The following is a 26,222-nucleotide window of genomic DNA, read 5'->3' as shown; positions in this document are numbered from 1 at the left end:
TTTGTCTTTTTTGCAGTCCATGGTATGCACAAAGCTTTTCTCCAACACCACATTTCAAATCAGTTGATTTTTCTCTTATCTGCTTTTTTCCCTTCTCAACTTTCACATCCATACATAGAGATTGGGAATACCATGGTCTGAATGATCCTGACTTTAGTGTTCAGTGATACACGTTTGAATTTGCGGACCTTTTCTAGTTCTCTCATAGCTGCCCTCCCCAGTCCTAGCCTTCTTCTGATTTCTTGACTATTGTCTCCATTTTGGTTAATGACTGTGCTGAGGTATTGATAATCCTTGACACGTTCAATGTCCTTGTTGTCAACTTTAACGTTTAATTGGAGATATCAGTGCTTAAACCTGAATCCTTTTGAATACAAGGCATGTGCTGTAACTGCTGAACTATGGCCCCTCAAATTGTGGCTTGCAAAACAGCCATTTGTCTGTTCTATGGTGGGCAAGAATTGCCTCCAGTCTGGGTTTTCTTTATTTAATTAAATATTTAGAAACTGCACTTCTATAAAAATACAAGGAGGTGTGCACCATACAAAAATAACAATAAAAACATAAGTAAAAACAATAAATACTGGCTGTTTAAAAAAAAATCACATTGCAACGGCCTATCTTAATGACACCATTTTTAGGAGACGTCTAATAGAAGGCAGGAATGATTCCTGCTGAATCTCTGCTAGCAGGGAATTCCACAGGGCAGGGCCTGCCACACTAAAGACTCAGCCCGTAGTAAAGGCCATCCGAACCTCAGGGGTGTGGGGAAGCACAAGTAGTGCCCCATCAGAGGATCTCAGTGATAAAGGTAGATTAGATGGTCCTTAAGGTACTTTGGACCAAAGTTGTGTATTGCTTTGTGAATTAACACAAGAACCTTGAACCTGGACTGGTAGCAAATTGGCAAGCATTGCAGCTCTTTCAGCAGAGGAGTAACATGTTGCCAGTAGGCTGCCCATGTGAGCAGTCTGGTTGCTGCATTCTGCAGTAGTTGCAGCTTCTGGACCAGATACAGGGGTAGCCCCACATAGAGCTCGTTACAGTAATCTTGAAATTTTACTCTAATAAAGCAGAGGAATGGTTGTGAGCTGTAAGAGATTTGATTCACCCTCCCCCAAAGTTCTCTTTTGAAGCTGTTAATGAGCCATAGCTGACTAAAATAGGAAAGTGTGCATTGGGGGCAACAGCTGGTAAGAATGTGAGAAGACTAATAACCTGTTTTAGATGACTGTCCTCGTTTATGCTTGGTTTCATTTTCTCTTCCTAGCGAAACGTCAAGTCTGATCTGGCTTAGGGCTGACACTGAAGCAACAGTTAGCCTCGATGGTTTCCACGTCCTCTCTCAAGCACAATCTGGAATTTTGTAAGGAAATATTTGCTGTGTCCTTGGGCGTGTGTGACAGTTTCTGATCTAAAAGCTCTAAATTTTGCTTCCCAAGAAAAAGACCCAATTTAGTCATTTTTAATGAATCTATAGGAAGAGCACTGCTGTATCAGGCCAGTAGCCCATCTAGTTCAGCATCCCCTTCTCACAATGGCCAACCAGATGCCTATGGGAAGCCCACAAGTGGAACCGGAGTGTTACAGCACTCTCCACTTTTGATTCCCAACATCTGGTATTCAGAGACATATGACAGTGGAGATACAACATAGCCATTGATAGCCTGTCCTCTATGAATTTGTTCAACTCCCTTTTAAAGCCATCCAAGTTTATGGCCATCACTACCTCTTGCAGAAGTAAATTCCACAGTTTAGCAGTGCATTGCTTTTTTTATGTCCTTAGCCCTCCAGTATTCAGCTTCATTGGATGTCCATGACTTATCCATCATTGGATGTCTAGACTTATGATGAGAGAGGGAGAAAAAAGAACTTCTCTCTGTCCACTTTCTCCACACCATGCATAAGTTTATACACCTCTCTTATGCCCCTCTTTTTTGTCACTTGCCTTTCCCCCCCGAACTAAAAAGCCTTCAAGCTGTAACCTTTCCTCATAGGGGAGTTGGTTCAACTAGGGATGGGGGAGAAATTCAATTAAGTTCACATTTCATTAGCACTTTCTGAAACAAGATGTGAACTAAAACCCAGATGTCTTGTGAAATCTGCACTTCTCCAAATTTTGCAATGCAGTTCTCCAGCCAAGTAACATGTATGAAAATTCATACACTGAGCCAGAGTGTGCATATAAATGCATATATTAGTGAAAACAACATACAAAAATCCATTATATTAGGGGAAATAGCTTTACAAAAATGTGTACATTAGCAGAAATTTGCATGGGAACTTTTATTTTTAATTTGCAAACTAATGCAGAAATGTGGGGAACTAAACTCAAGATTTGGGTGAGTCCAGATACTTTCACCAGGGGGTGGTTGCTGCACCATTTTTTAAAAAAATTAAAAAATAATTCCTTTCCATATTGAGACACCAAAACACAATTAGAAAAAATTTACGTGGCACCCCTGATTTACAGGGGGGTCGGAAAAGGTGGAGGGTCATCTCAAAACTGGCACTGCAAGGGTTTATGTTATCTTTAATTTCTCTGCTTCTATAAATGATATCAACTTCAACCAAAAAAGGTTTTATTCATCATAGTCTGGATGTAATTTTTATGTAGTTGCTAATTATTTTTTACCAAATACAGAGTGAGCAGCAAGCAAGCAAAGATAGAAAAAGAATTGGGGTGGTTTTTTGTTTTTGTTTTGCTAACTCTGATCTCTCCATAAGGCCCTTAATTTCAATATCACCAGTTCCATTATTTTTTTACGATTTCCCTATCCAGAGGAGAGAAAGATAAACCCCACAGAGTTTAATTTAAGTATCTTCTTCTAAGGGGGAAAAATCCTAAAGCTGGACATTGCAGCTGGTTTGTCTTAGTAATGTATCAGATGCCGGACTTCCGGGAAGGGTGACTTAGCCTGTGCCTGCTTTTGAGACGGGCTCCTGCCTCAAAAGAAGCTTATTCAGATATATCAGTCAGTTTTTTCTTTTTTTTTGACTGATTAAACTTCTCCCGGGTAGGGAGAAACGAAGAGATTAACCTCAAAGCCTATTTTTGTTGGGACGACCAGATCTCATTAATTTATGGGACGAGGTCCAGCCGACGAAGGTGGGACGGATTTTCAACAGCAAGCTCTATCTGATAAAGCGAACGTTCATCTTATCTTCTAAGAGAGAACGCACTAACAGGCAAGCACCCTTCTTTCTATATTTTTCTTTTACTTGACTTAAATTGTTGCTGTTTAAAAGAGATTTGCCAGATTGATCGGTTTTTGACATCTCACTGGGGAGCCATAACTTCTCTCTGCTACGCACTAATTAATAGCTTATCTCTGTTTTTGTTGCAAAAAGCTGTCCTGGATTTGCATTCTAAAGATATACACAGAAGAGGGATTTCTATTCCAGATTTTTATTTTGAAGAATATTATATTGTCTGAGACTACTCTCTTTTTGGTCTATTTTATTTTGACGAATCTGTTTTCTGACGACTGCCATTAATTGTTTCGATCCTGGGAACTGCATTTTGTTTACTTAACTATGGAGAGATAAGGCTGTCTGCTCTGTTTATACTGTGATGTCACCAAGTTTGGAGTATTAACCCAATTGTTGCTGAAATAAGAAGTGGTTTTCCTATATTTTTCTTTTAAAATGGCAATTAAGAAAGTGGCTGAGAATCTGGAAATAACTATGTTTCAGAAAATAATGGATGAGATTGAGATAACGAAACAAAACCTGCGACAGGGTTGTAAGGAGTTGAAAATTGAATTGAGTAAAATGACGCAGGAGATTAAAGATATAGGGGTCCCTGTGAGAGAGGTGACCCTGGAAGGGGTCCCTGTGAGAGAGGAGACCCCGGAGATTGGAACAAACGTGGAACAGGAAAAAGATTTGGAGTCTATGGACTTTAGAAATAAAATCTATTGTTTGGAGACACAGGAGATTAAAGACATAGGGGTCCTTGTGAGAGAGGAGACCCTGGAGACTGGAACAGGGGTCCCTGTGAGAGAGGAGACCCTGGAGACTGGAACAGGGGTCCCTGTGAGAGAGGAGACCCCGGAGATTGGAACAAACGTGGAACAGGAAAAAGATTTGGAGTCTATGGACTTTAGAAATAAAATCTATTGTTTGGAACTCAATGTTATCTCTGAAGAAATTAATGAAGATTCTAGAGATAAAGTTATCAATGGCATGGATAATCTTTTGGACTGGAATGATGTGATGGAGCCCAATATAGAGAAAATCTATGGAATTAACTGCAGCCATGTGACAATGGAAAAACTTTCAAGAGATGACCCAGTGTATTTTGAAAAAAAGAACAGAGATATGATTTTACAGCAGTATTTCAGCAACCTATTCAGAATGGATGGCAAGAAAATATTTGGGATAGAGGTAATTCCCATCAGACTCTTACTATATGACTATGGCTTTGACAGCAAGATTATTATGGAATACTGATAATGGAAGATTGGATACTGAAATTACTGGACTTAACAAGACTACTGAAGATGGAAGATGGAAAATGGAACTAATAGGGATAATAGAACAATGGCTACTGAAATTACTGAACCTAACAGATTCTGATGTGATGGATTAATTGAAATGTTTATTTTGACTATGGTTATGACAATAAGATTATCATAATTAGTAATGAGATGGATTAATCGATATGCTTATCTGGAAAAAAAAAATTGATAGATATATTTCTTAAAGAATTGAAACCTCTCTTTGACTTTTTGTGGAAAGAATAAAGTAATGTTTATGAGATTTGATGATTAAGTAAGATAACTATTGGAGGAAAGTGATTTTATAATATGACTTAAGAGACAGGATTGTTATATATTATAGACTTATAACTGATCTGATCTTTGACAAATGGGAAGTCAATATTTTACTCTTTATTTTTTATTTTTATTTTTATTTATTTTTTTTTTTTTGTTTAACTATTTTTGATTTTGTTTTTTGTCTTTGAATGTTTTATGATTTCGTCTTGTATGTTTTATGAAAATTTGAATAAAAATTATTGAAAAAAAAAAAAAAAAAAAAAAGTAATGTATCAGATGCCCGAGGGTTTAATTTTGTGTTGCATTATGATAATGATTTTACTTTACAATTGTTACACTTTCCCCCCCCAGTAACATTGACTACAACAAATGTGGCAAAAATGAAAAAAAAATCTTAGATGCTAGGTAAAACCCCATGATGAAAATTGGTGGTGAAGCTTGCGCTGACTGAGGCTTTCTGTGAGCAAAATTTTAAAATTAACCTCCTTTTGAGATTTCAAGACTCAAGTTACAAACAATGTTACAAAACTTATGTTTGAGTCTGGTGAATTCTGTTGGAATGACTTGATGGGAAAAAACAAGAAACTGAGAGAAACCAAAATGGACATATTTGTCCATCCTGACCTCCAACTCCTTGATCGTTTTGGTTGTCCATCTCTGAACCGTTTACAGCTCTACAATATTCTTTTTAGGATATCAGCTTCATTTCCCTTCCCTTCTCCTCCCCATTGGGTCTTACTTGCCTAAAAACTCTGTTGGTTCAGCCACAAGCATGAAACAACTCACCATAAGACAAAAATCTCTGTCTTCCCATAGGTGGGTTTGCCAGCAGAAGTCTCCATGCTATGACATTGTCCCTCAGGGTTTGAGCACTCCCGATTATTACTTTGTGGTGAGGGTATCAAACAGGTAAGTGTCATTTTAAAAAGTTTATTAAAATATTAAATTAAGTTATTTGTAATTGAATGAGTTATACTGGCAGGCCATCTTTTAACCATAATGACTCCCAAGTTGTTTGACAATTAACATAAGTTAAAACAATGACAACTAAAGTAAATTAAAATTTAAGGGCTACAAAGTTTAATTGCACGAGTGGCTTGAATAAGGAACGGAAGTTTAGGCCACATCATTCCAATTCAAGCCTTGGTCTACCCCGTATCATACATATCCATGGCCAGGTTGACCCTTCAATAATAATAATAATAATAAATTTAATTTCTTCGTCGCCTATCTGGCCAATGGCCACTCTAGGCGACTTACAAAATTATTAAAATACAATTAATAAAATACAGTAATACAATAAAAACAATCGATCTACAACAACAATATTAAAACTGGGTAGGAGGCATTACAATTATATCGATTAACCCTCCCCGGATACCCCGAAGGCCTGCTGAAAAAGCCAGGTCTTTAAGGCTTTCCGAAATACATTTAGGGAAGAGGCATGCCGGAGATCTTGTGGGAGGGAGTTCCAAAGAGTGGGGGCCACCACTGAGAATGCCCTCTCTCTTGTACCCGCCAATCTGGCTGTTTTTGTTGGCGGGATTCTCTTGGTTTTGTGCAATGTATTTTAACAAGTCATGATATCAAATCACACTTACAAACAAGGAATTGGGGATTTTTTACACCAAAATAAGCTTTGGTCCTTGGCGCACCAAAAGTGATATATCCGCATCAACAATAGAAAGCCCTCTACCAGATACCCTAGTATTATGCCCGTCTTATTTTGCCACAAGTCACTCCAAGTTGTGCTGCCCCTATGCCAGTACTTGCCAACATATGTACAAATGAATGAGCACCTAGAGTATGCAGCCCAAAATGAGCATTGGACCACCCCAATTCATCTACAAACACAACTGGAAGATTGCTCCCTGTGAGACACTACACAAATTGTATATATGTCAGATATAATAAGTGAGCAGGAAACTCTCTCCTTTGAAATGCACCACCATTTATTCATGTCGAAAGTCAAAACAGGTGCAAGTCAGAGATTTGGAAACTAAATTGGCTCAAAAGAAGGGTGTGATGCTAGGATGATGAGACATGGGAATAATCTTCTTCCTTTTCACCCTAAAGTCTCAGAGGTTAGGCCTAAGGAGAAGTGTTATTCAGTTTTGTGCAGAGTAGTGCATAAGCCACTGTAGGACTAAAATAACATGCACACACTCACATATCCTTGATAAACTATAGGAAGAAAGAGGACAAACACAGAGATCATAAGGCATATCACAGCCACAAATAGCTAGAAGCTGAAAAAAAGCAGAAGTGACTCTTGACGCACAACTGCTTATCCCTGGGCAAGATTTTTAAATACAAAGTTGATGAACGCAGGTTTCAGCAGAAAATATGCTTAGATCAGGATACAGACAGGAATGCGGATTCAACAGAGAGTCTCCAGGTACCATTGAAGGGTAAAGGATTTGGTAATATGTTCTAGTTTGGAACAACCAGAACAAGGGAAATGTCAGGGAACAGGGAACTGAAAATTAGGGTTTAATTGAGAAGGCACTCTGCACATGCCCAGTACACATGATGAATACCTGGGATGACATATGATGATATAGGAGACCAGAAGAAACCTATGTAGAGATCTAATCATTGTGATGTGTGAGAGCTATAAAAAGGAATTGACCAAAGGCAAGCTGCCCTGCTCAACCCGTGCCCAGTAGTCAACCTGTGTCATCCCTTTTTTGCTTCCATAGGGGTGTAGACCAAACCACCTATTGTGACTACGCCTTGGAATTCATTGTCCATGTCCATGGCTTGCGTCTCAGCCCCTCCCGGTCCATCTATCTCTTGAAGGTAACGGTAGCTGTGCCTTGACCATCCTTATTCATTCTGCAGGGTTTGGAATGGCCCCAGTAGTTGTGCAGTGCCACCTGTTTGTTCGCAATGTTTAAAACATTTGTATGCTGCCTTTTAGTTTGGAAAAAAACAAACAGATCAGCAAAAAGAAAAAAATATGAACAAAACTCAAATCAACATCAGTAGAATCCAAGTGATAAAATCAGAAGAATCAGTACATCAACCAGTAATTTAATCATCAGTTCAAGCTAGCTTAGATGGCATGCTGGAAGCCCGGGCAAAATGAAAATGCCTCTGAGAAGCCCTCAAGCAGGTCCTGAGTGTAACTTGTGATTCCCAGCAACTGGTGTTAGGAATGGGATTCTTTGTCAGCTGTCTGCTACTTTTACCAGTCTGATTTTTCCATCCCCAAAATATTGATATTAATAGCAATATTTTATTTCAAAATATTGATATATTGAAAGTAAATAGCGATAAATGAAATATCAATATTAGTGAAAGAAAATATCAATAGTGAAAATATAAATATTTTGAAATAAAATATTGATAATTTGAAATAAAATATTGACTGAGGCTGGTCGGTTTTCCTTTTGGAAAGAAATGAGAAAAGCAGCTTTCAGTGCCCCACCCCCACCTCCTCCTCGGAAAGCCCTGAGTCCTTAACATGAGCAAGACTTGGCTTGCTTCCTTCCGCTTGGAGCTTGGATTATTCAGATGGAGATGGGTGGTAGAGAGAGAGAAACCTGTACTGCTGTGTTGTTCTGTGGATAAAATCAATAAAGGAACAATATACTTGAGGGGAAAATATCCAGTGTCAGCGGAAAGCTGCTGAACTTTGGAACAAACAGGATCACTGGGCACAGATGGAAAATATGCCGGCCATTGAAAAATCTGGTACTAAGTACAAATTCAGCTGAATTCTTGCCCATCCCTAACTGGTATATGGAAGTATGCTGCCTCTGACAGTGGAGGTGGAACATAGCCATAATGACTAGTAACCATTGATATTCTTATCTTCCATGAATTTGTTGGACCCATTTTAAAGCCATCCAAGTTGGTGGCCATCACTACATCTTATGGAAGTGAATTGTAAAGTGGGAGCAAATACCATAGTTTTTACTATGCATTGTGTGAAGTAGCAGTTTCTTTGGTTTTTTCCTGAATCTTCCAACCCATTTATTTATGTATTTATTTAGTAAATTTGTTTACCATTCGACTAGAGTCGTCAATGCAGCTAACAACATTTATAAACACAACAGAACATGAAAGAAAACCACCAGCCCCATAAGCAGAAGCTGGCAGTTGATGTTCCTTTCCACAAGGCAGTTGGTGTCCATTGGCCTTGATAACCTCCATCCACTGAAGAGAATAAACTTCTTTCATAGATGCCAGTGAGGTCTCCACGTGGGTTATAGTCCCCAATCAGCTCGAGACAGGAACCTGTCATAATTTTTTCTTGGCTCCTCCCCTTCTTACTGAGGTGATGCCAGTTCTGTTCCTGTCTCAGCTCGGGCAACAACCTTTGGCTGTTTTTCTCTCACTTCTGTAGACTATCAGCCTACGGCTCCTCTATTTTCCTTCGTTCTTTTCTATACTTCTTATTCTGTTATATATTTGGTTAATTAGTTCAAACAAACAAACAAACAAACAAACAAACAAATATATAGATATATAGATATATAGATATTATCTTTCTCTTCCTCTTTTCGTACCTATTCTTTCTCTCCTGGCTGAGATATGGAAGCACTGCTGTCTTCTCAGACCGCCAGGACAAAAACCCTTAGAGGAACAGGGCAGCACACAGTGGCTACTGTGGTCGGATCCCTGCAAGGCCATAAGGGGTCAGGGCAGCACTCAGCTCCTGCTGCAGTCAGTTCCCGGCTGCCGTCTGTCCCACAATCCCAGAACAAGAAGGGACACAAAAAAATCAGGGCAGCACCCAGCTCCTGCTGCGGTCAGTTCCCTGCAGATATTGGGCATGACGGCGACAGCTCTAGCGGACGCGCAACGTCTGGCCAGGGAGCATAGGCAAGAAGCCTCACGTCAGAGCGTGAATTTCGCCGCTACATCGCGGCACAGCTCTAATCGCCCCTTCGATTTGGACAATCGGGGCGGAGGCCTACTGTGCGAAGTGAGCCTTTCACCACCGCCTACTGCCTCTTCCAGCTCCCTAATGATTTTTCCCGCCGAAAAGGCGGCGGCGGCCATCTTGAGTGGCACTCAAGAGACGTGTTCGATAGAGCCTGCAGTCCAGCGCCATCTACTGGAGCAGCCGGACGACAGCAGATCGGAGGATGAGGGAACGACGGAAGCCCATGGGCAGTATGGCCCCCCCGTCTCTCCACCCCAGCTCTCTCCTCAGCCTATGCCAGCTCCTTTAATAACCCCTTCAATGACGCTGGCACAGTTGTTTTCGCCTGATGTAATTCGGCAACTTAAACAGGCACTATTAGAGGAGGTCCCACCATTTACTGTGATACCCCCCAATACTCCACAATGCCCACAGCCTACGGCAGTAGCCGCCCCCCCCCATGTAAGAGACCACGCCAGGTTGCCAGACAGCTTTCCCCTGACTGGACTTTGGTGGCTATGGGTACGGGGTATTATGAGCGGGACCACCAGGATGCCCTATCAGAAATCGGATCTACAGGGTCCATGGATGACGGAGAATGGACCGATGCCTCAGAAACAGAGGCTCAAAACTCGGTCAGACTATTTTTGGAAGTTCATTTTGAACCATTATTAAAAAAAGGTGATTGCTTCCCTGGAGCTGACTGCTCCTTCTGAGGAACAACCTACCTCCTCCAGGCCAGCTATGGTACTGCCTACTGTTAAGACCGGGCCTAAGGGCATTCCGTGCCCACCTATGCTGTTGGCTAATATTCAACAGGAGTGGGAGCTACCGCTATACCCCAAAAGAGGGACTAACTGGGCTAATAGACTATATACCTTAGAACCCAGTGTTATGGAACAGTTGCGGGCCCCAGACATGGATGGGCCTATTACTGCGCTCCTGTCACATTCGATCTTGCCACGGGATGGGGATGCTCATCTCAAAGATCCCATACAGCGCAAGTCAGATCTAGCACTTAAGCGGGTACATGAAGCGACGGCTATGTCCATAAGAGCCTCTGTGGCAGCTTCAGTATTCTCTAGGGCATCACTGCTGTGGATTTAGGACCTAGCCCAAAATCAGGAGCTGGAGGTCTCCAAGTTACGAAAGTCCATTTTAAAACTCTCTCGCTGCATGGCCTTCGTAGCAGACGCTACCATGGATTCCTCACAATTTGCAGCCAGGGCTATGGCCACAGCAGTGGTAGCCAGGCGCCTAGTATGGCTTTCACACTGGGATGAGGACAATGCATCCAGATTTAATCTAGCCACGGCTAAATATACAGGTGGGAAATTATTTGGGGAAGACAATCTGGCGGAGGTATTGGTGGACAATAAGGATAAAAAGAAAGTTATGCCCTCACAGGGGAAAGAGGAAAGAAAGCCATTCCGACGCTATACTCCCACTTTCCAGACGCGTTCCTTTCGTGGCTCAAGGCCCTTCTTCAGCAACAGACAGAGGGATTTTAGAGGCTCTCGTTTTCCCTGGCAAAACCAGAAGCCTCCACAGAGATTCCACCAGAATAGACAGCAGTCCTACCAGACTAGGCAGCAGCGTCAACCACAACAACGTTTCTGACTCTATACCTGTCGGAGGTCGACTCAATTACTTCCTAAACCAATGGCAGACAACAACAAAAGACAAATGGGTCCTGAGCATTATCAAAGACGGGTACAGACTGGAGTTACATCAGTATCCACCCCCATGTTTCATCTTCTCACACAGACCGACATCACTACAAAAACACGGAACATTCCTAGCAGAAATAGAGCACCTTCTACAAATCTCAGCTATAGAACCCGTCCCCATGGATGAACAGTTCTCAGGAGTGTACTCCCTCTTCTTTTTGGTGGCAAAAAAGGACAGTTCATTCAGGGGGGTGCTCGACCTCAGGTTTGTCAACCAGTTCCTGAAACGCAAGACTTTCCGCATGGAAACTATAGCTTCAATCAGAGAGGCACTCCAACCCCAGGACTATTTGGCATCCATAGACCTCAAGGAGGCCTACCTGCACATCCCAATTCACCCCACGCACAGAAGGTTGCTCAGGTTCACATACGACAAGAAACACTTTCAGTACAAAGCCCTGCCATTTGGACTTGCCACGGCACCCAGGGTCTTCACCAAGGTGCTGGCAGCAGCACTCTCAGGCCTACGTCTGAAAGGGGTGCACCTCTCCCCTTATCTGGACGACCTACTTCTCAGGTCTCAGTCGTTTACCCAGGCAAACAAAGACTTAAATCTTACACTCAGTTTCCTACAAAACCACGGTTTTTTAGTGAATGTTCAAAAGAGTCACCTCTACCCCACGCAATCACTTATACACCTGGGCACGGTGATAGACACCCTTGCTCAAACTATAACGCTGGCGCCACAACGAATCCGGGCCATCACAGACCTAGCACGCTCCATACGCGACCAAACGAAATCAGACTTGATGCGCCTGGCAAAACTGCTCGGGATGATGGCATCATCTATAGCAGTTACACCATGGGCCAGACTTCATTCACGTCCTCTTCAACATCTTCTGATCAAGTTCCAGAGAGACATTGCCTCGAGGCGACACCGTGTGATTGCCTTACCACACAAAGTGCGTCAGTCTCTCACCTGGTGGCATCAGGACTCGAATTTGTCCAGGGGGATCCCAATACAGGACCCGCCTCGCGCAATAATTACTTCAGATGCCAGCCTCTGGGGCTGGGGGGCTCATTATATGGATCTCTTTGTACAAGGACGTTGGAGTCCACCAGAGACAGCCAGGCTCATCAACTGGCTGGAACTGAGAGCAGCTCACCTGGCGCTGAAGCATTTCTTTCCCAGTCTTCACTACCCCGATGTATTGATCAAAACAGACAACACCTCGACCAGATCATACATAATGAGACAAGGAGGGACCCGATCCAAGCTCCTCAGCGGAGAAGCAATAGCCATGCTGTCCTGGGCAGAGCAGCGCCTTACATCTGTATCGGCGGAATACCTGCAGGGAGCAATGAACGATCGGGCGGATTGGCTCAGCAGATGTCAGATATTCCCAGGGGAATTGGCACTCAACAGAAGCGTCTTCCTGATGGTTCAACAACACTTCGGAAAATTAGAGGTGGACCTCTTTGACTCGGACACAAACTATCAGATCCCTCGATATTTTGCAAGATTCCACACGCGTGGGGCGGAACAGATAGATGCACTGATGGCGAGTTGGCCACAGCTCCTACTGTATGCGTTTCCACCAATTCCTCTCCTCGCCAGAGTCCTCAGCAAGATCAGGAGGGAAGAGGCGCAGGTGGTCCTAATAGCCCCATACTGGCCGAGAAGACCGTGGTTTGCAGACCTAGTCCAGCTGTCTGTCAAAACCCCCCTTCCACTTCCAAATCGACACGACCTGTTACATCAGTCCTCCACCCAGACCCAGCCTGGCTTCAGCTAGTCGCCTGGAGGTTGAACGGAGCAGGCTGTTAGCATTAAATATTTCACCTGATGCGACAGCAACTATCCTGGCGTCACATAGGCCATCTGCGCTCAGGATATACCAGTCCACTTGGGCAGCTTTCCTGCGTTGGTGTACAGCACACGACACCAATCCTATGACGGCATCCGCACCACATATCCTGCAGTTCCTCCAGGACAGCCTCCACCAGGGTCTACGTCCTAACACCCTCAAACGTCAGCTATCGGCGCTTGCATCCGTTATATCTTTAGATGAAGGGGTCTCTCCAGCGTCACATTCGCTGCTCAAGAGATTTCTAAGAGGAGCAGCCGTTATCAGCCCTCCGGTAGTGCACAGATTTCCTTCATGGCACCTCCATACAGTGTTGACCGCACTACAGAAATCTCCATTCGAACCCCTGCAGACGGTTCCTTTGCGAATACTCACCTTCAAAGTCACGTTCCTCATAGCAATCACGTCAGCACGCAGGATATCAGAGATTCAGGCTCTATCAGTGCAAAAACACCTCTGCATTTTCCATAACAATAGAGTTGTACTGAGTATCGACCCTAGCTTCATACCAAAGGTCAGGTCTCAGTTTCACCTGCAACAGGAGATCGTGCTGCCCACGTGCTGCCCAAATCCTAAACACCCCATGGAAAGGGCATGGCACTCCCTCAATGCGAGGAGGGCGTTGAAGGTATACATCAAAAGGACAGCTCAATTCCGTAGATCGGAATCTCTGCTGGTATCATTCCATCCTCCGACTCTAGGCCACAAGGTGTCAAAATCAACTATAGCTAGATGGCTAAAGGCATGTATTTCCTTAGCCTACAGATCACTCAGTAAACCTGTGCCACAGGGAATCACGGCGCATTCCACTAGAGCGGCAGCCACAACAGCAGCCTTTTCAGCTAATGCCCCATTGGAGGAGATCTGCAGGGCAGCAACTTGGGCCTCACCTTCGTCGTTTACCCAACACTACAAAATGGACTTATACACATCTGCGGAGGCCGCATTCGGTCGTAGGGTTCTCCAGCAGGTTCTTCCTCAATAGATCCACCCTATGGCCGAGCTTTGGTACGTCCCACGTGGAGACCTCACTGGCATCCATGAAAGAAGGTACGGTTGGACTTACCGTGAACAGTGTTTCTTCATGGATGCCATCAGGTCTCCACGACCCTCCCTATGAGGGGCTGGGAAATCCATCTGCAATCTGTGTTATCTGCTCTTATTCTGTTGTTATATCTTCTGATTTGTTCTTTCTATGTTACACTGAGGTGAAGTTCCGAGCTGGTCAAGAAAGAGAACTGGCATCACCTCAGTAAGAAGGGGAGGAGCCAAGAAAAAATTATGACAGGTTCCTGTCTCGAGCTGATTGGGGACTATAACCCATGTGGAGACCTCATGGCATCCATGAAGAAACACCATTCACGGTAAGTCCAACCGTACCATTCATGACCAGCAACAATCCTTTCTTGCCCTCTCTCCCAGCAATTTCTGCAGTATATATTCACATACTAATGATTGCCAAGGAATTAAAATGTAAATGTACTGCCTTCAAGTTGATTCCGACTTATGGTGACCCTATGAATAGGTTTTCATGAGGCTGAGAGGCAGTGACTGGCCCAAGGTCACCCAGTGAGCTTCATGGCTATGTGGGGATTTGAACCCTAGTCTCCCAGATCGTAGTCCCACATCTTAACCATTTTTTTCCTCTCTCTCTCTCTTTGCTCCAAGATTACACTGGCCATCATCCTTGGCTTGCTTTTTCTATATGTAGCAATTTACATCATGGGCCCCAAGGTAAAGGCCATCTTCGGCAAAACATTCCGGAGACTGGAGGAAGCCTTCGCTTTTCGGGCTGGTGAGTTGGCAACCAGTGGAGACACTTGAGGACCAAACCTACTTGGGATTTTTTAATGTCTGTCTCCCCCTTTTCTGCTTTACCAGCCACAAAGCTGGGATTAACCATAGTCCACTGCACTAGTTTAGCAGCAAACACCTTGAGCCTCTGTGTTTCCTGTGAGGTGCTTCTTCAACCAGGTATTTCTAGGAACCCTTTGAATATTTCTGTCTCTGTCTCTTTTCTTTCCCCTACCAGAATCAAGCCTCACTTTCTCATCTTCATTCACCAGTCAAGGATCCCTGCACTATATGCCCTCTGAAGTCAGCCGTAACAGCTCGCCACCATTTACAATGAAAGGGACCACAGCACCAGGAGCAGCACAATAACATCAGCTTCAACATCTTCCAGGCCTCTTCTGCTATTAGCCACTTCCTGTCTCTGGGTACACTCTCCCTCCATGGCTCTGCTTCTTCCGACTGTCTTGCAAAGCCCTGGTCTTTGCTTGCGGTTTCCTGGCACAGATGATTTCTGGAATTAACTAAACAACAGCCAGTTCATGACAACTGAATGACTTCTGGATTACAATTTTAAAAAAATGCAGCATGCTGGGACGAGGCACACAACTTGTATGAAGATAAAGCCAGCAAGGGAGTCTGTAGATATAGATTGTCTGTGAGCAAGTCATTTGGTTGGCCCATTCACATGAGGCATGGGCATGAGTGTCTGGGAATTGCTCCAGAAATCATCTGTTGTCAGTAAAACTGCTAAGGCTAGTTGGTGGGCGATAGTTAAAATCAGGTCATCTCTGGCTATCTCACCCTAGGAGAAATGTCTTTTTCACCAGGGCCTGGGGAATCCTGATAAAAGGCTGCATCTGTCTCTGGTTTTCAGTTTGCTATTCCCCACACACCTGCAGCCATCTCAGGCCAATATGCATTGTCCTCCAACTATATATGAATTGTATTCCCTTGCCCTGATGCTTTCTCAGGTTCTGTATATCCTCCTGGTGCTAGGTAACTGCCATGGAATTAAACCAGGCAGGGCTGAAAAGGTAACAGTTAAAAAACCAAGAACTGATATTTCCACCTTATTAGTGGAAGGTGATGCGAATGGCAAGTGCGTGATCCTCTGTGTAAAATTTCAGACCTGCTTTCAGTTTAACAACTGTCTGTGTGAAAGCAGTTTGTGAATGGATAGAAAGCCCAGCATTGTAGTTTCTTCCAATTATTTCTGCAACCTTCTTAATAAGGAGGCAGCTGTCCTTTTTACCAGTTTCTTCTTATCTTTACACTTTCCTCTTAATGTTGTTGATAGTTTTCCAGAACACTGCATTGTTCAATAAACACGTAGTTACTGTGTAGTTTGCTTTCCTAAGGAGTGCCTTTTGCCATCCAATAACTGCAGTCAGCTTCCCACTGCACAGATGTGACCCTATGTGTAGGTAATGACAGATCCGCTGGCCAGCATGACGAGAGCAAAAACTTTCCCCTTCTTCTGCGCTCCCTCCCCGAGGACAGAGCGCTTCATGCATTTTAAAGAATGCAAGGTTGATTTTATAGGCAAACACTTGGGCATAGGGGAACTGCAAGGTCTTCCCCTGAGGGCTTTTATTAAAGGCTTTTCTAAGAGGAGTCCTTTTAGGCATGCTTAACTATCTTTGTTTGCAAAGAGGATTAGCTTACAAGTTGGAAGGAGAGAAGGGGGGGGATGTCAGGCTCAATTCTCCTTTTCTCCCTCCTTGAAGTCTGGCAGTAAAGCAGAGAAAAAGAGGTGTTGGTGCAAAAGTCCTAAGAGCAGCTCTGTCCCTCACATGAGGCTTTAAATCCACTTTGGCTAACATGGTGTTTTCCTCAGATGTTTTGGACAACCATTCCCAGCATACCTGGCTGGTGTTGATGGGAGTTGTAGTCCCAAAACCATCCGAAGGAGGGCATCAGGTTAGCAAAGACTGATTTAAATACTTTCCTTTTAAAAGCTACTCAGGACAGAGGCTCGGAGAAAGGGGGTGGAGAACAGTAATGGACCATGGACAGCTCCCTGAAAGTTCAGACTAAAACACGAAGCAGTTTCCACTGCCCCACTGACATGGAGCCACCAGCCACCACTGGCCTAGATACAACTAGCAATTCATTTAAGGTATAATCCTAAGCATCCTTGCTGAGAAGGAAAGGCTAACTGACTTTGTGATACGACTGGAAATTGCAGCTGGCTGCAAAAGAATAAAGCCTGGCTAGGAAGACCAGCCACAATTCATAGACTTCTGCTTGTGTAAGATATGCAGAGGCTTCTTAACCCCTCCGCTCTAGTCTACTAGATAGCAGCCAGGCAACAAATCCCGTTTAAACCCTGATCATCCTTTTCCTAAGAAGTGTTTCCAGTTCTAATCTCAGTCCAAAGAAATGTGGCCCTACCTGACTAGCACTTCTTCCATGCAGGGTGAATTAGCTAAACTCTTATAAAGAGTCATTTCCCGGAAAAGAGAGGTATTGCCTCTGTTTCATATCTGATTTTCTAGTCAACTCATTTCCCCCACCCAAGAATTTGTGAAACAGGAGCTATTTACTTACTTTTCACTATGCTTATATACAGTCAATGCAATGATGGCGGTTTACAATTTGACACAATGGCTTACAGACTAGCCTTTCCCAACCTGGTGCCCACCAGATGCTTTGGACTATAATTCCCTCCAGTCCCAGCCAGCACAGCCATGCTAATCATCTCACATTCTTAATCGCTGGTTCCCAAAAGGTCCTGTATCCAGAAGCTTTTGCCTAACTATTTAACACATCACCAAGTTATTCACAAGTCCAAGGCTCTGCACAGGTATTGCTGCAGGCAACCTACACTGGAGCCCTAAATGTAAATGTACTGCCTTTAAGTCGATTCCGACTTATGGCGACCCTGTGAAGAGGGTTTTCATGAGGCTGAGAGGCAGCGACTGGCCCAAGGGCACCCAGTGAGCTTCATGGCTATGTGGGGATTTGAACCCTGGTCTCCTAGGTCGTAGTCCAACACCTTAACCACTACACCACATTGGAACCCTACTCCTAGAAATTTGACAGGAAAACCCATGATAACATGGATGAAATACTACAATTGTTCCATCTCCTTAAAACCTGATTTTTATTGCTTTTATATCTGTGTTGCTGGTATTCCACTAGAGGGCAGTCTGCATCCACTACAATCCCAAATCATGATTTCTGAACTTGACTGCATACTAGAAAATGAGTTGTTAACAAAAAAACAAGAAGAAAAGAAATTTCCCCAAGAGTGAAAGGGTCTATAAATGTATCTGATTGCCTTGCCTGGTGATCCCCAAACTTCTGATAGCTGACAGGCACTCCTTTTTCTTGAATTAAAATCGGGAGCATGTTTCACTCGTACAACAGAAAGAATCCCTATCTGTGTATGTTTACTCAGAAGTAACTTCCTTTGATTTCATAGGGACAGACACCCATGAGTATATTACTGGCTGCAGCTGTCCAGGCACACTTGCTCAGAAATTACTTCCACTGAATTCAGTGGGGTTTCTTCTCAAGTTAGTGAGTATAAGATTGCAGTCATAAAGAGTATAAAAGAGTAAGGATCATTGAAAAGTGGCAAGCCTAGAACAATGACTCATGAAGAGAAGTAACAGGCAGCCTCCTTTGAGGACTGGTAAGTTGCAAACATGGGGGTAAGGATGTGACCTCAGGGCTGCCTCTTCCTCTTCCTTGCTCCAAACATAAAGATAAGGCTGGGATAATTATCATTGTCTAGAGATGGATTGATCTTCCAGGTTTGTTTTTAAGGCCTTTTTTTTGTCCCCCCAGGTGAAAGTGTTGCGGTTCTTATAGATATGTTTTCACACCCCAGTATCTAAGCAAACTGAGTTGCTTGTGTTAACAGGAATGTGTGAGATTACCCATAAAGAATATACACCTGTATTTTGTGTAGGTCCTGATTGGCATTGTAAGGACATGAAATATGAAACAAATTACTTGAGAAAAAGACCCTTTTTAAATAAAAACTAGTTTGCTTTGAAATATCAAACAATATATATAAGGTACGGTATGAGAGCATAGAACCTATACAAAAACACAACTGTGGTATTTGTAATAAGCAAAACCACATTTCCAAAGCTTGCTGAGGAATCTAAAGGAGTTTATCCTTTCTTTGAACGAATTCTACTTAAGTGATCTCTGTGAGCTTGTCCAGAGAGAAGAGAAGCCAAGATGATCTTGCCCCAGACAATCCGTGAGCTATAACCAAAGTAGCTCAGTTATCACAGAACCATGGAGAGCTCCCAGTGAGCAACTTGCCCCACAAGGACTGGGGGTGAACTGAGGCCTTCTGAGCCTCTGCCTCCAGCCCACCTCTCCTAGACTTGGCTCCGTTGTGGAGAACTAGAAAGGTTTTTGTTTGTTTTTTATAAAAGGAGCAACCCTCTGGAATAAAGATGGCCAATTCTCCTACGCTCTGTGAACTCCTGCCTGATGCACTCCTGGTGGTGTTGGACTGTAGTCTGGGAGTCACTTAGTTCCTTAGGCCCCAGGGTAAGGCCCTCATGAGGGTCCTGTCTCTGGTTCTGTGCACTCTGTCCCTGTGGCATTTGGCTCAGTGGCCTCCGACATGGCAGCCTTGGGTTCAGCAACCCCCTGATCACTAGCATCAGGCTCACAACCTGGAACCTGGCCTAACTTTCTAGGTATCACTGTAGCCTCTGACTTACTGTCCTGGTCACTGCTGGGCTTAATCATGACATTCACTGGTGCAGAGGTGTGTCCTGGTATGGCTTAGTCATCCCACATGCACCAACAAGCAGGGCCACGCAAATTAGATTTTGTCCCTTTTAATGGGAAGAGAGTGATGCCTCCACACACACACACAACAGTCCTTTTCCTGCTTGTGCTGGGTTGACAGAAGTTGAGGGGAACTCTGGTCCATTACTCTTTACAGACATTTGTCCCCCTAGCTTTTCCCAGTCCCAGGCTGGTCCAGCCATGAGAAGCAGGGATTTTATTGTTGGGCTTTTCCCATTGTTTCAAAGGCCCCGTACTCACTAATACTCCATTCAAGAGAAATAGTTGGCTGCTCCCAACTATTACCTTAATCAGTGGACCAAAACCAGGGTGGGGGAGGTTCACAGTGAGGCAACTTAAAGAACTACTGAGGAGATTTAAGAGATAAGGTCACCTATAAGTGCCTCAGTGGAATATGGGCCAGGTAGCATGCAGCACAGTGAGGCTTCGCTGAGGAGATTTAAGAGACAGTCCAGCTGTTAACACCGCTTCAGCTGAGAAGAATTGAAGGGGCAAGGTCACTTATAAACTGCCTTTGGGCCAAGCGACATGTTATGTTATTCATGCGTTTTTTAAAAGAGTGCTTAAGGTGGCCATTTTTATTTTGAAGAAATAGCAGCCATGGGGCCCCAATCCATAGCATGCTGGGGCACTGCTTGAGTTTCCTACTGAAAATTGTCCCCTTCCTGGCTGCTCCTGATGATGAGGCTTGCAGTATGCAGCACTTGTTAGCGCAAATAGCAGCATGTGAGGTGATTTTCATCGGGAAACTCGTGTAGGGTCCCAGCATGCTCTGGACTGAAGCCCTATGGCTGCTGTTTCTTCAAAATAAAAGTGGTCAGCTTAAACACACTTAAGAAATACACAAATAGCATAACATATAGTTTGGCCCTGAGTGGAATGTGGCCAGGTGGTGCTCACAGTCAAGGTGCAGCTGAGGAGACTTAAGGGGCAACTGTGCTTCTATAAATGAACCAAGTGTGGGAGAAAGGGCAGGAAATAAATAAATAACCAGTGAGGTGCCCCTCAGAGCCATTGAGATTTAAGGAACAAGTCTGCTTAAATCAACCTCAGCAGAATGTGGCCAGGTAGTTGGCCCAGTGAAGCACCTGTGAGTGACACAGAAGGAGACTCTTATGAAGGCTTATGGACAGGTGATGTTTTTAAAGATTTTTTTAAAAAAGATGTTTCAAAAATATTTTTACAGACATTTTGCTTTTAATATGTTTTATAGATGTTGAGGTTTGTGGTTTGTTTGCTGCCCTGGGCAAAGAACAATAACAATAATAAAGGTGGCACAGGGAGTGATGCTTCCCATATACGAGTTGTTGCTACCCCTCGTTTTGGCATAGAGAAAGGATGGAGGGAACCTGTGGTCCTCCAAATGCTGTTGGACTCTTAAATCTCATCAGCCCTAGCCAGAATGGCCAATGGTCAGGATTGACAGGAGCTGCAGTCCAACGATATCGAGCTCTTCAACCACAGAGAAGCCTTTTAAACAACTTACGCCTTATTAACCACTTAACCCAGATGGATGAAAAATATTACAAGCCAAAATGGATGTGGTAAGGGAGATTTGTGACTGGATCTCTCAGCATTTTTTTCTTTGTTTCAGAGCAGCTGCAGAGAGCTGCTAAATTGTTCAGGGAAGCAGCACTGGGGGACGGGGTGCTCAACCTTCCCCCCTCCCCGATGTTTTCCTGGTCTAAATCACCCCCTGAAGTAGCTATTAGTGTCACTGAAGACAAACAACAGGCATGATATATATATCCCACCACCCTGCTAATAGCTGAAGATGAAGGAGGCAATCTAGATTGGGAATCCGTGGTCGTGTCAAAAGTTAAACATCTTCCCGCAGTGCTGCTGCTCTGGTAAAAATGGAAACTCCTGTCCCATGGCTGTTGTGAAGTTTTTTAAAAATGGAGCACTGAAAAAACAGAACGAGAACAGCCATAGCTCAGTAGTAGAGCATCTGCATCTGCAGGCAGAGAAATCCCAGGTTCAGTCTCCAGCAACTCCTGGTAAGACAAGGAATGGCCCCTGCCTGACAGCTGCTGCCTGTCAGTGATTACAATACTGAGCTAGATAGAGCAACGATCTGACTCGGTATAAGGCAGCATCCCATCTTCCTATGGACCAGTAATACCGCTAGTAACAGGAGCGAACACTATCTACAATGTGGCATGTAAGTAGTTTTCAAGGTCAGAATTTGTGTTCCTAATTTCGGGTCCCTTTGTTTGTTTAATATCCCGCCCTTCCTCCTAGAAAGACAAAACAGTATAAAACATGAAAACAAAAGATTTTAAAACATATTGAAACAAAACACCTTTAAAAACACATTCAAACAAAGCATCATTAAAAACATATTATAACAAAAGTCTTTAAAAACATCTTTTAAAAAAAAAGCTTTAAAAACATCTAAAAAAGTAATTCCAACACAGTCTGTGATAAAGTCTGTAGCCTCATTACAAGCAATGCTAAGGGTTTGACAGCCCTTTGCCCCCCTCGCTCTCCCCATCTTCCTCCTCATGAAGCTTTGCCAGCTGGAGAGAGATTGCAAATTACAAGCTATGGCGCTTTGGCAAGCTTCACCTTTGCAGGAATCAAGGTGTACTCTTCAACCAGGATAGATACCAACATGTCTGAAACCTTCAAGGACCTCCGTTGTAAACCCAGAAATGCCGTAAGTGCTGATTGCTGTAGAAGGGTGGTGATCATGGCTGGTGGAGGACTAGCCTTTCTTGGCTGGGATGTGTCTTTAATTTGTGATAAGACATGGGGAGAGGTGTGTGGGGAGTGTAGAAACCTCCTACTATGCAGAGTAAGTGTTACATCCATTACTCCGCCCACATTTGTCCCTGGTCACACCCATTTTTGCTCTGCTAGTTGACTCTGGCAGCTTAATTTCCTGTAATCATCTGCTTGCTGCCTGTGTATCCCCCGCCCGAGCCATGTCCCCAAAGTCTCCCCCCATAGGCCTGATCCATACTGTCATAAGACATATATAACTACTCTAGCCCCAGTGCTGAATCCAACATTAGTTTAGCTCTGTTCCAAGAATAAAGCTCTCAGGATGGTAACTCTACCCTTCTCAGTGCTCTTCTGTTTCTTGCATCCAGCAGTAGCCTGGAACTCAGTGACAAGATCTCTCAAAGCTGGCTCTGGCTTCATAGGGCTTGGTTTTATCTCTCAGCAGCAGCGTTGCATCTTAGCCGGCAGACAGCGACACTGCTGACCCCAGGGACCCAAAGAGAGAGAGGGAGGTTTCTCCATTCAGTAAACTCTTTCAAGGGTCAGCTCCTTTTCATCACTACTTGCCATTTATTAATCCACAACAGTTCTTAGAAAGATAAAGGGTCTGGGAAGTGCCTTTCAGACAGCCCTCCACTGGTTCCTTTTTAGTCTCCTTTTCAGTCAGAATTATGAAGGTCTCAACTCCCAAAAGGAGGAGGAAAAAGAGAGAGTGAGAGTAAGCAAAGATAAAGGACACCAAGTCTGCATTGCGTAATTCTGCTCTCCTCCCCTCCCCATCTCATTCCTCCAGGGACCATAACCACCAAATCGGAGCTTTCAACCAATATTGCTGCTTGGGTGTCTCTGAAAAAAACATGCAGGAGAATTTCCAGGGGGCTTTGGGTTGGTGCCAACAAATGGCCCACTTTTTTCTTTGTGCCCACAGCAGCCACTCCCTTCCTCAAAGCAAACAAGCTAGAGGTTTATTTAACTGCTCAGTAATTCAGAGTTAAGAACATCCCTGTTCATTTGCTTATACTACTTCTGGTACTGGTTTGTATTGTTGTAAATTATGGATCAACACAGAAAACATTTCAGATGGCCTTTTCATCAAACACAGCCTCCCCTAAACCAGTCCCTTCCAGATATTTTGGTCAACAATTTAATCAGCCCTAGCCGGCACAGCAGTACAGGCTGGGGCTGATGGGAGCTACAATAACCTAAGTTCAAATGCTTTCTGTATGAATTGTCGATACCTGCGAACCAGTCTTGCAAATTCTAGCTAATTAGGAGAGGATAGTGGTCATGCTCTGGGGAGGCTGCTATGTTCTTCAGATCCACTTGATACTATAAATGCTCCAACACACATCCTTATTTATTCTAATGGACATTATGAGGGGGTTTGTACAATTATTCATGGTAGGCAGGCTGAAGTCCACCTAAACACGAGTGAGGGCAAAATAAAAGAGAACTGCTAGAGGTGTTATAAATGTTTCAACAATATTCTGTTTAAGAAAGCAAGCTTTCATCATTTTAAGTGGAAGATTAATCAACTGAAGCTTCACATTTACATTCCCCCCACAAGTTGTTGGGGGTACAAAGAGAATTCATAGCTGAAGGCCAAAAGGCCACTCTGGCTCCCCCATATCACCAAGTCAAGTTTGATAAAGGTAGAGGGGAAGCACCCTAGGGCTGCAATGCTCTCCCTACTTAGCTGGGAGTAATCCCTGTTGAACTCCATGGGACCTTTGAGTAGACGCATATGGGAAAGCACTGTAAATATATTTTCCTTCCTGTTTGCATCCAGAGCTTGCAAATATTTTGCCATTTCTTCTACCAATAAGAGCTAGAAGAAAATGAAGCTAACATGAACTCTTTGTGAATATCTTTTACATAATAATCTTCTAGATGAGATTCGAACTTGTTCAGTTTCTGAGCAATTTTGGCTCTGGTGTAATACTGTAATAAGGAATATTCTAGATTCTAGATTCTTGGAAAGCAATGCAAAAAGAAAAAAAGAAAAGACTGTATTTCCTTCTAACCATGGCCCAGTTTACATGTAATGGCTTCATTTGCTCTCCCCTCTCATGCTCTGCTTAAATAGTTGCTTCCTGGTTTTCAACAAACCATGGTTTGCAATTACATCTCAACTAGCAAAATATGGTTTGCACTTGCTCTCCAAGCCATAGCTGCAAACCAAGATTTGATGGTGAGGTGACATTTATTCATCATGTAGTAGATTACCTCATACTTGAGGATCCATGATTTTTAAAAATGTGTAAGGAGACATTCAAAGTAATCTGTGCCCCTTGCACCCAACAATGGATCTGCCAGGTTTTACTCATTAACATTTGGCACAATTCTGTCAGTGTTCTTAGGGAACTGGAGCTCATAACCTTTCCATTCTTCTCTGAAGCGTGAATTTCTCGTGATATTATTTCTTGGAGTGAGATATGGTGTGAACATATCCAGAGGTGAAAAATTCACCTGGATGGATAGGGTCTGTTTATTTCGACTTTTCAGCTCATCAGTGGATCATGTTGCTAGACCTTGTTTTATTTACTTTATTTGTGAGACATCTCATAAAATAACTTCTCCAGGCATCATACAGTAAAAATAGAATAAAACCATAAGAATAAAACCATACTAAAATAAAACCACAATATACTTAAGAGGTAACCAGCATCAAAACCCAGATACAAATCAGCACAACAAAGTGCTATATATGGGGCAAAACTAAAACAGCTATCAGATGCAAACCAATATACAAAACCACCAACTGTGCTGCAGGAACTTTAAAAACTAGATATTTAAAGTCCTGGAAGTTCAGAAAAGTCTTAATGTGGTGTGGAAATATCAACAATATGGGTGCCCAGTCCACTATCAGGTGAATCCACAGTTGGCTACAGAATTGTTCTCAAAGAGTGCTTATCAATGGTTCCTTCTCAAAATTGGGGGAGATAACAAGTGGGGTGGCACAGGGTTCAGTCCTGGCAGGCTGGCACCAGGCATGACTGGGCCCTTGGGCACCAGCTTGCCCCGGGCACGTGGCTCCTGCCTATTTCACCTACCTCTCTCTTGTTTCCTGTTGCTGTGTGCGCTGCCGCACAGGGCTGCCATCAACCAAGATGGCAGCGGAGGCTTCTCTCAGGGGCTGATGTCCCCACTGCCATCTTGGTTGATGGCATGCATGCACGGTATGCTACGAGTACACATGTGCACATGCATCCCATCAACCAAGATGGTGGTAGGAGCATCAGTCCCTTAAAAAGCCTCAGCCGCCATCTTGGTTGATAGCAACCCTGCGTGCACAGCGCGTGCAGCCTCAAGACAGGAGACAGAGGTAGTTGGAGTGAGCGAGCGAATGGGAGGGCAGCCTGAAAGCTCCCTCCCTGCAATCCGCGGCAGGGAGCCAGCTGCAGATCGCAAAAGGGGAGCGCTACTCCCCCACCCTAATGAGGGGCCCTTCAGGGTCCCCTGTGGGTGATGGGGCCCTTGGCCACGACATGACCTGGCTGCCCTTTGGCACTGGCCCTGAGTCCTGGGCCCAGTGCTCTTCAACATTTCTATTAATGACTTGGATGAGGAGGTGCAGGGAATACTTATCAAAGTTACAGATGATATAAAATTGGGAGGGAGAACTAATACACTGGGAGGGAGAACTAATACACTGGAAGGCAGAAACAAAGTTCAAAGTGATGTTGCCATGCTGGAGCATTTTGCTGAAAACAACGAA

General features: G+C 43.7%; 1 protein-coding gene across 10 annotated transcripts in view; it reads left to right on the top strand.

Moving 5' to 3' along the window:
- The window catches only part of CATSPERG (cation channel sperm associated auxiliary subunit gamma), a 90,363-nt gene extending 74,067 nt beyond the window's left edge, over positions 1 to 16,296 (top strand). For 8 of the 10 annotated variants that reach the window (XM_061597618.1, XM_061597621.1, XM_061597620.1 and 5 more), the window contains 5 exons: positions 1,271 to 1,366; positions 5,598 to 5,690; positions 7,484 to 7,583; positions 14,864 to 14,990; positions 15,228 to 16,296. In XM_061597618.1, coding sequence (XP_061453602.1) covers positions 1,271 to 1,366; positions 5,598 to 5,690; positions 7,484 to 7,583; positions 14,864 to 14,990; positions 15,228 to 15,358 — 547 coding nt within the window. In that variant the 3' untranslated portion in view covers positions 15,359 to 16,296. Of the gene's footprint in view, positions 1 to 1,270; positions 1,367 to 3,071; positions 3,387 to 5,597; positions 5,691 to 7,483; positions 7,584 to 14,863; positions 14,991 to 15,227 lie in introns of those variants that run through there. The other 2 variants (XM_061597624.1, XM_061597629.1) reach the window with 2 other exon arrangements.
- The last annotated feature ends 9,926 nt before the right edge of the window (positions 16,297 to 26,222 follow it).

The sequence above is a fragment of the Rhineura floridana genome, chromosome 15, assembly GCF_030035675.1.
Source record: "Rhineura floridana isolate rRhiFlo1 chromosome 15, rRhiFlo1.hap2, whole genome shotgun sequence".
NCBI lineage: Eukaryota > Metazoa > Chordata > Lepidosauria > Squamata > Rhineuridae > Rhineura > Rhineura floridana.
The sequence above is the reverse complement of the archived record's forward strand: the minus strand, read 5'-3'. Positions and strand labels throughout refer to the sequence as shown.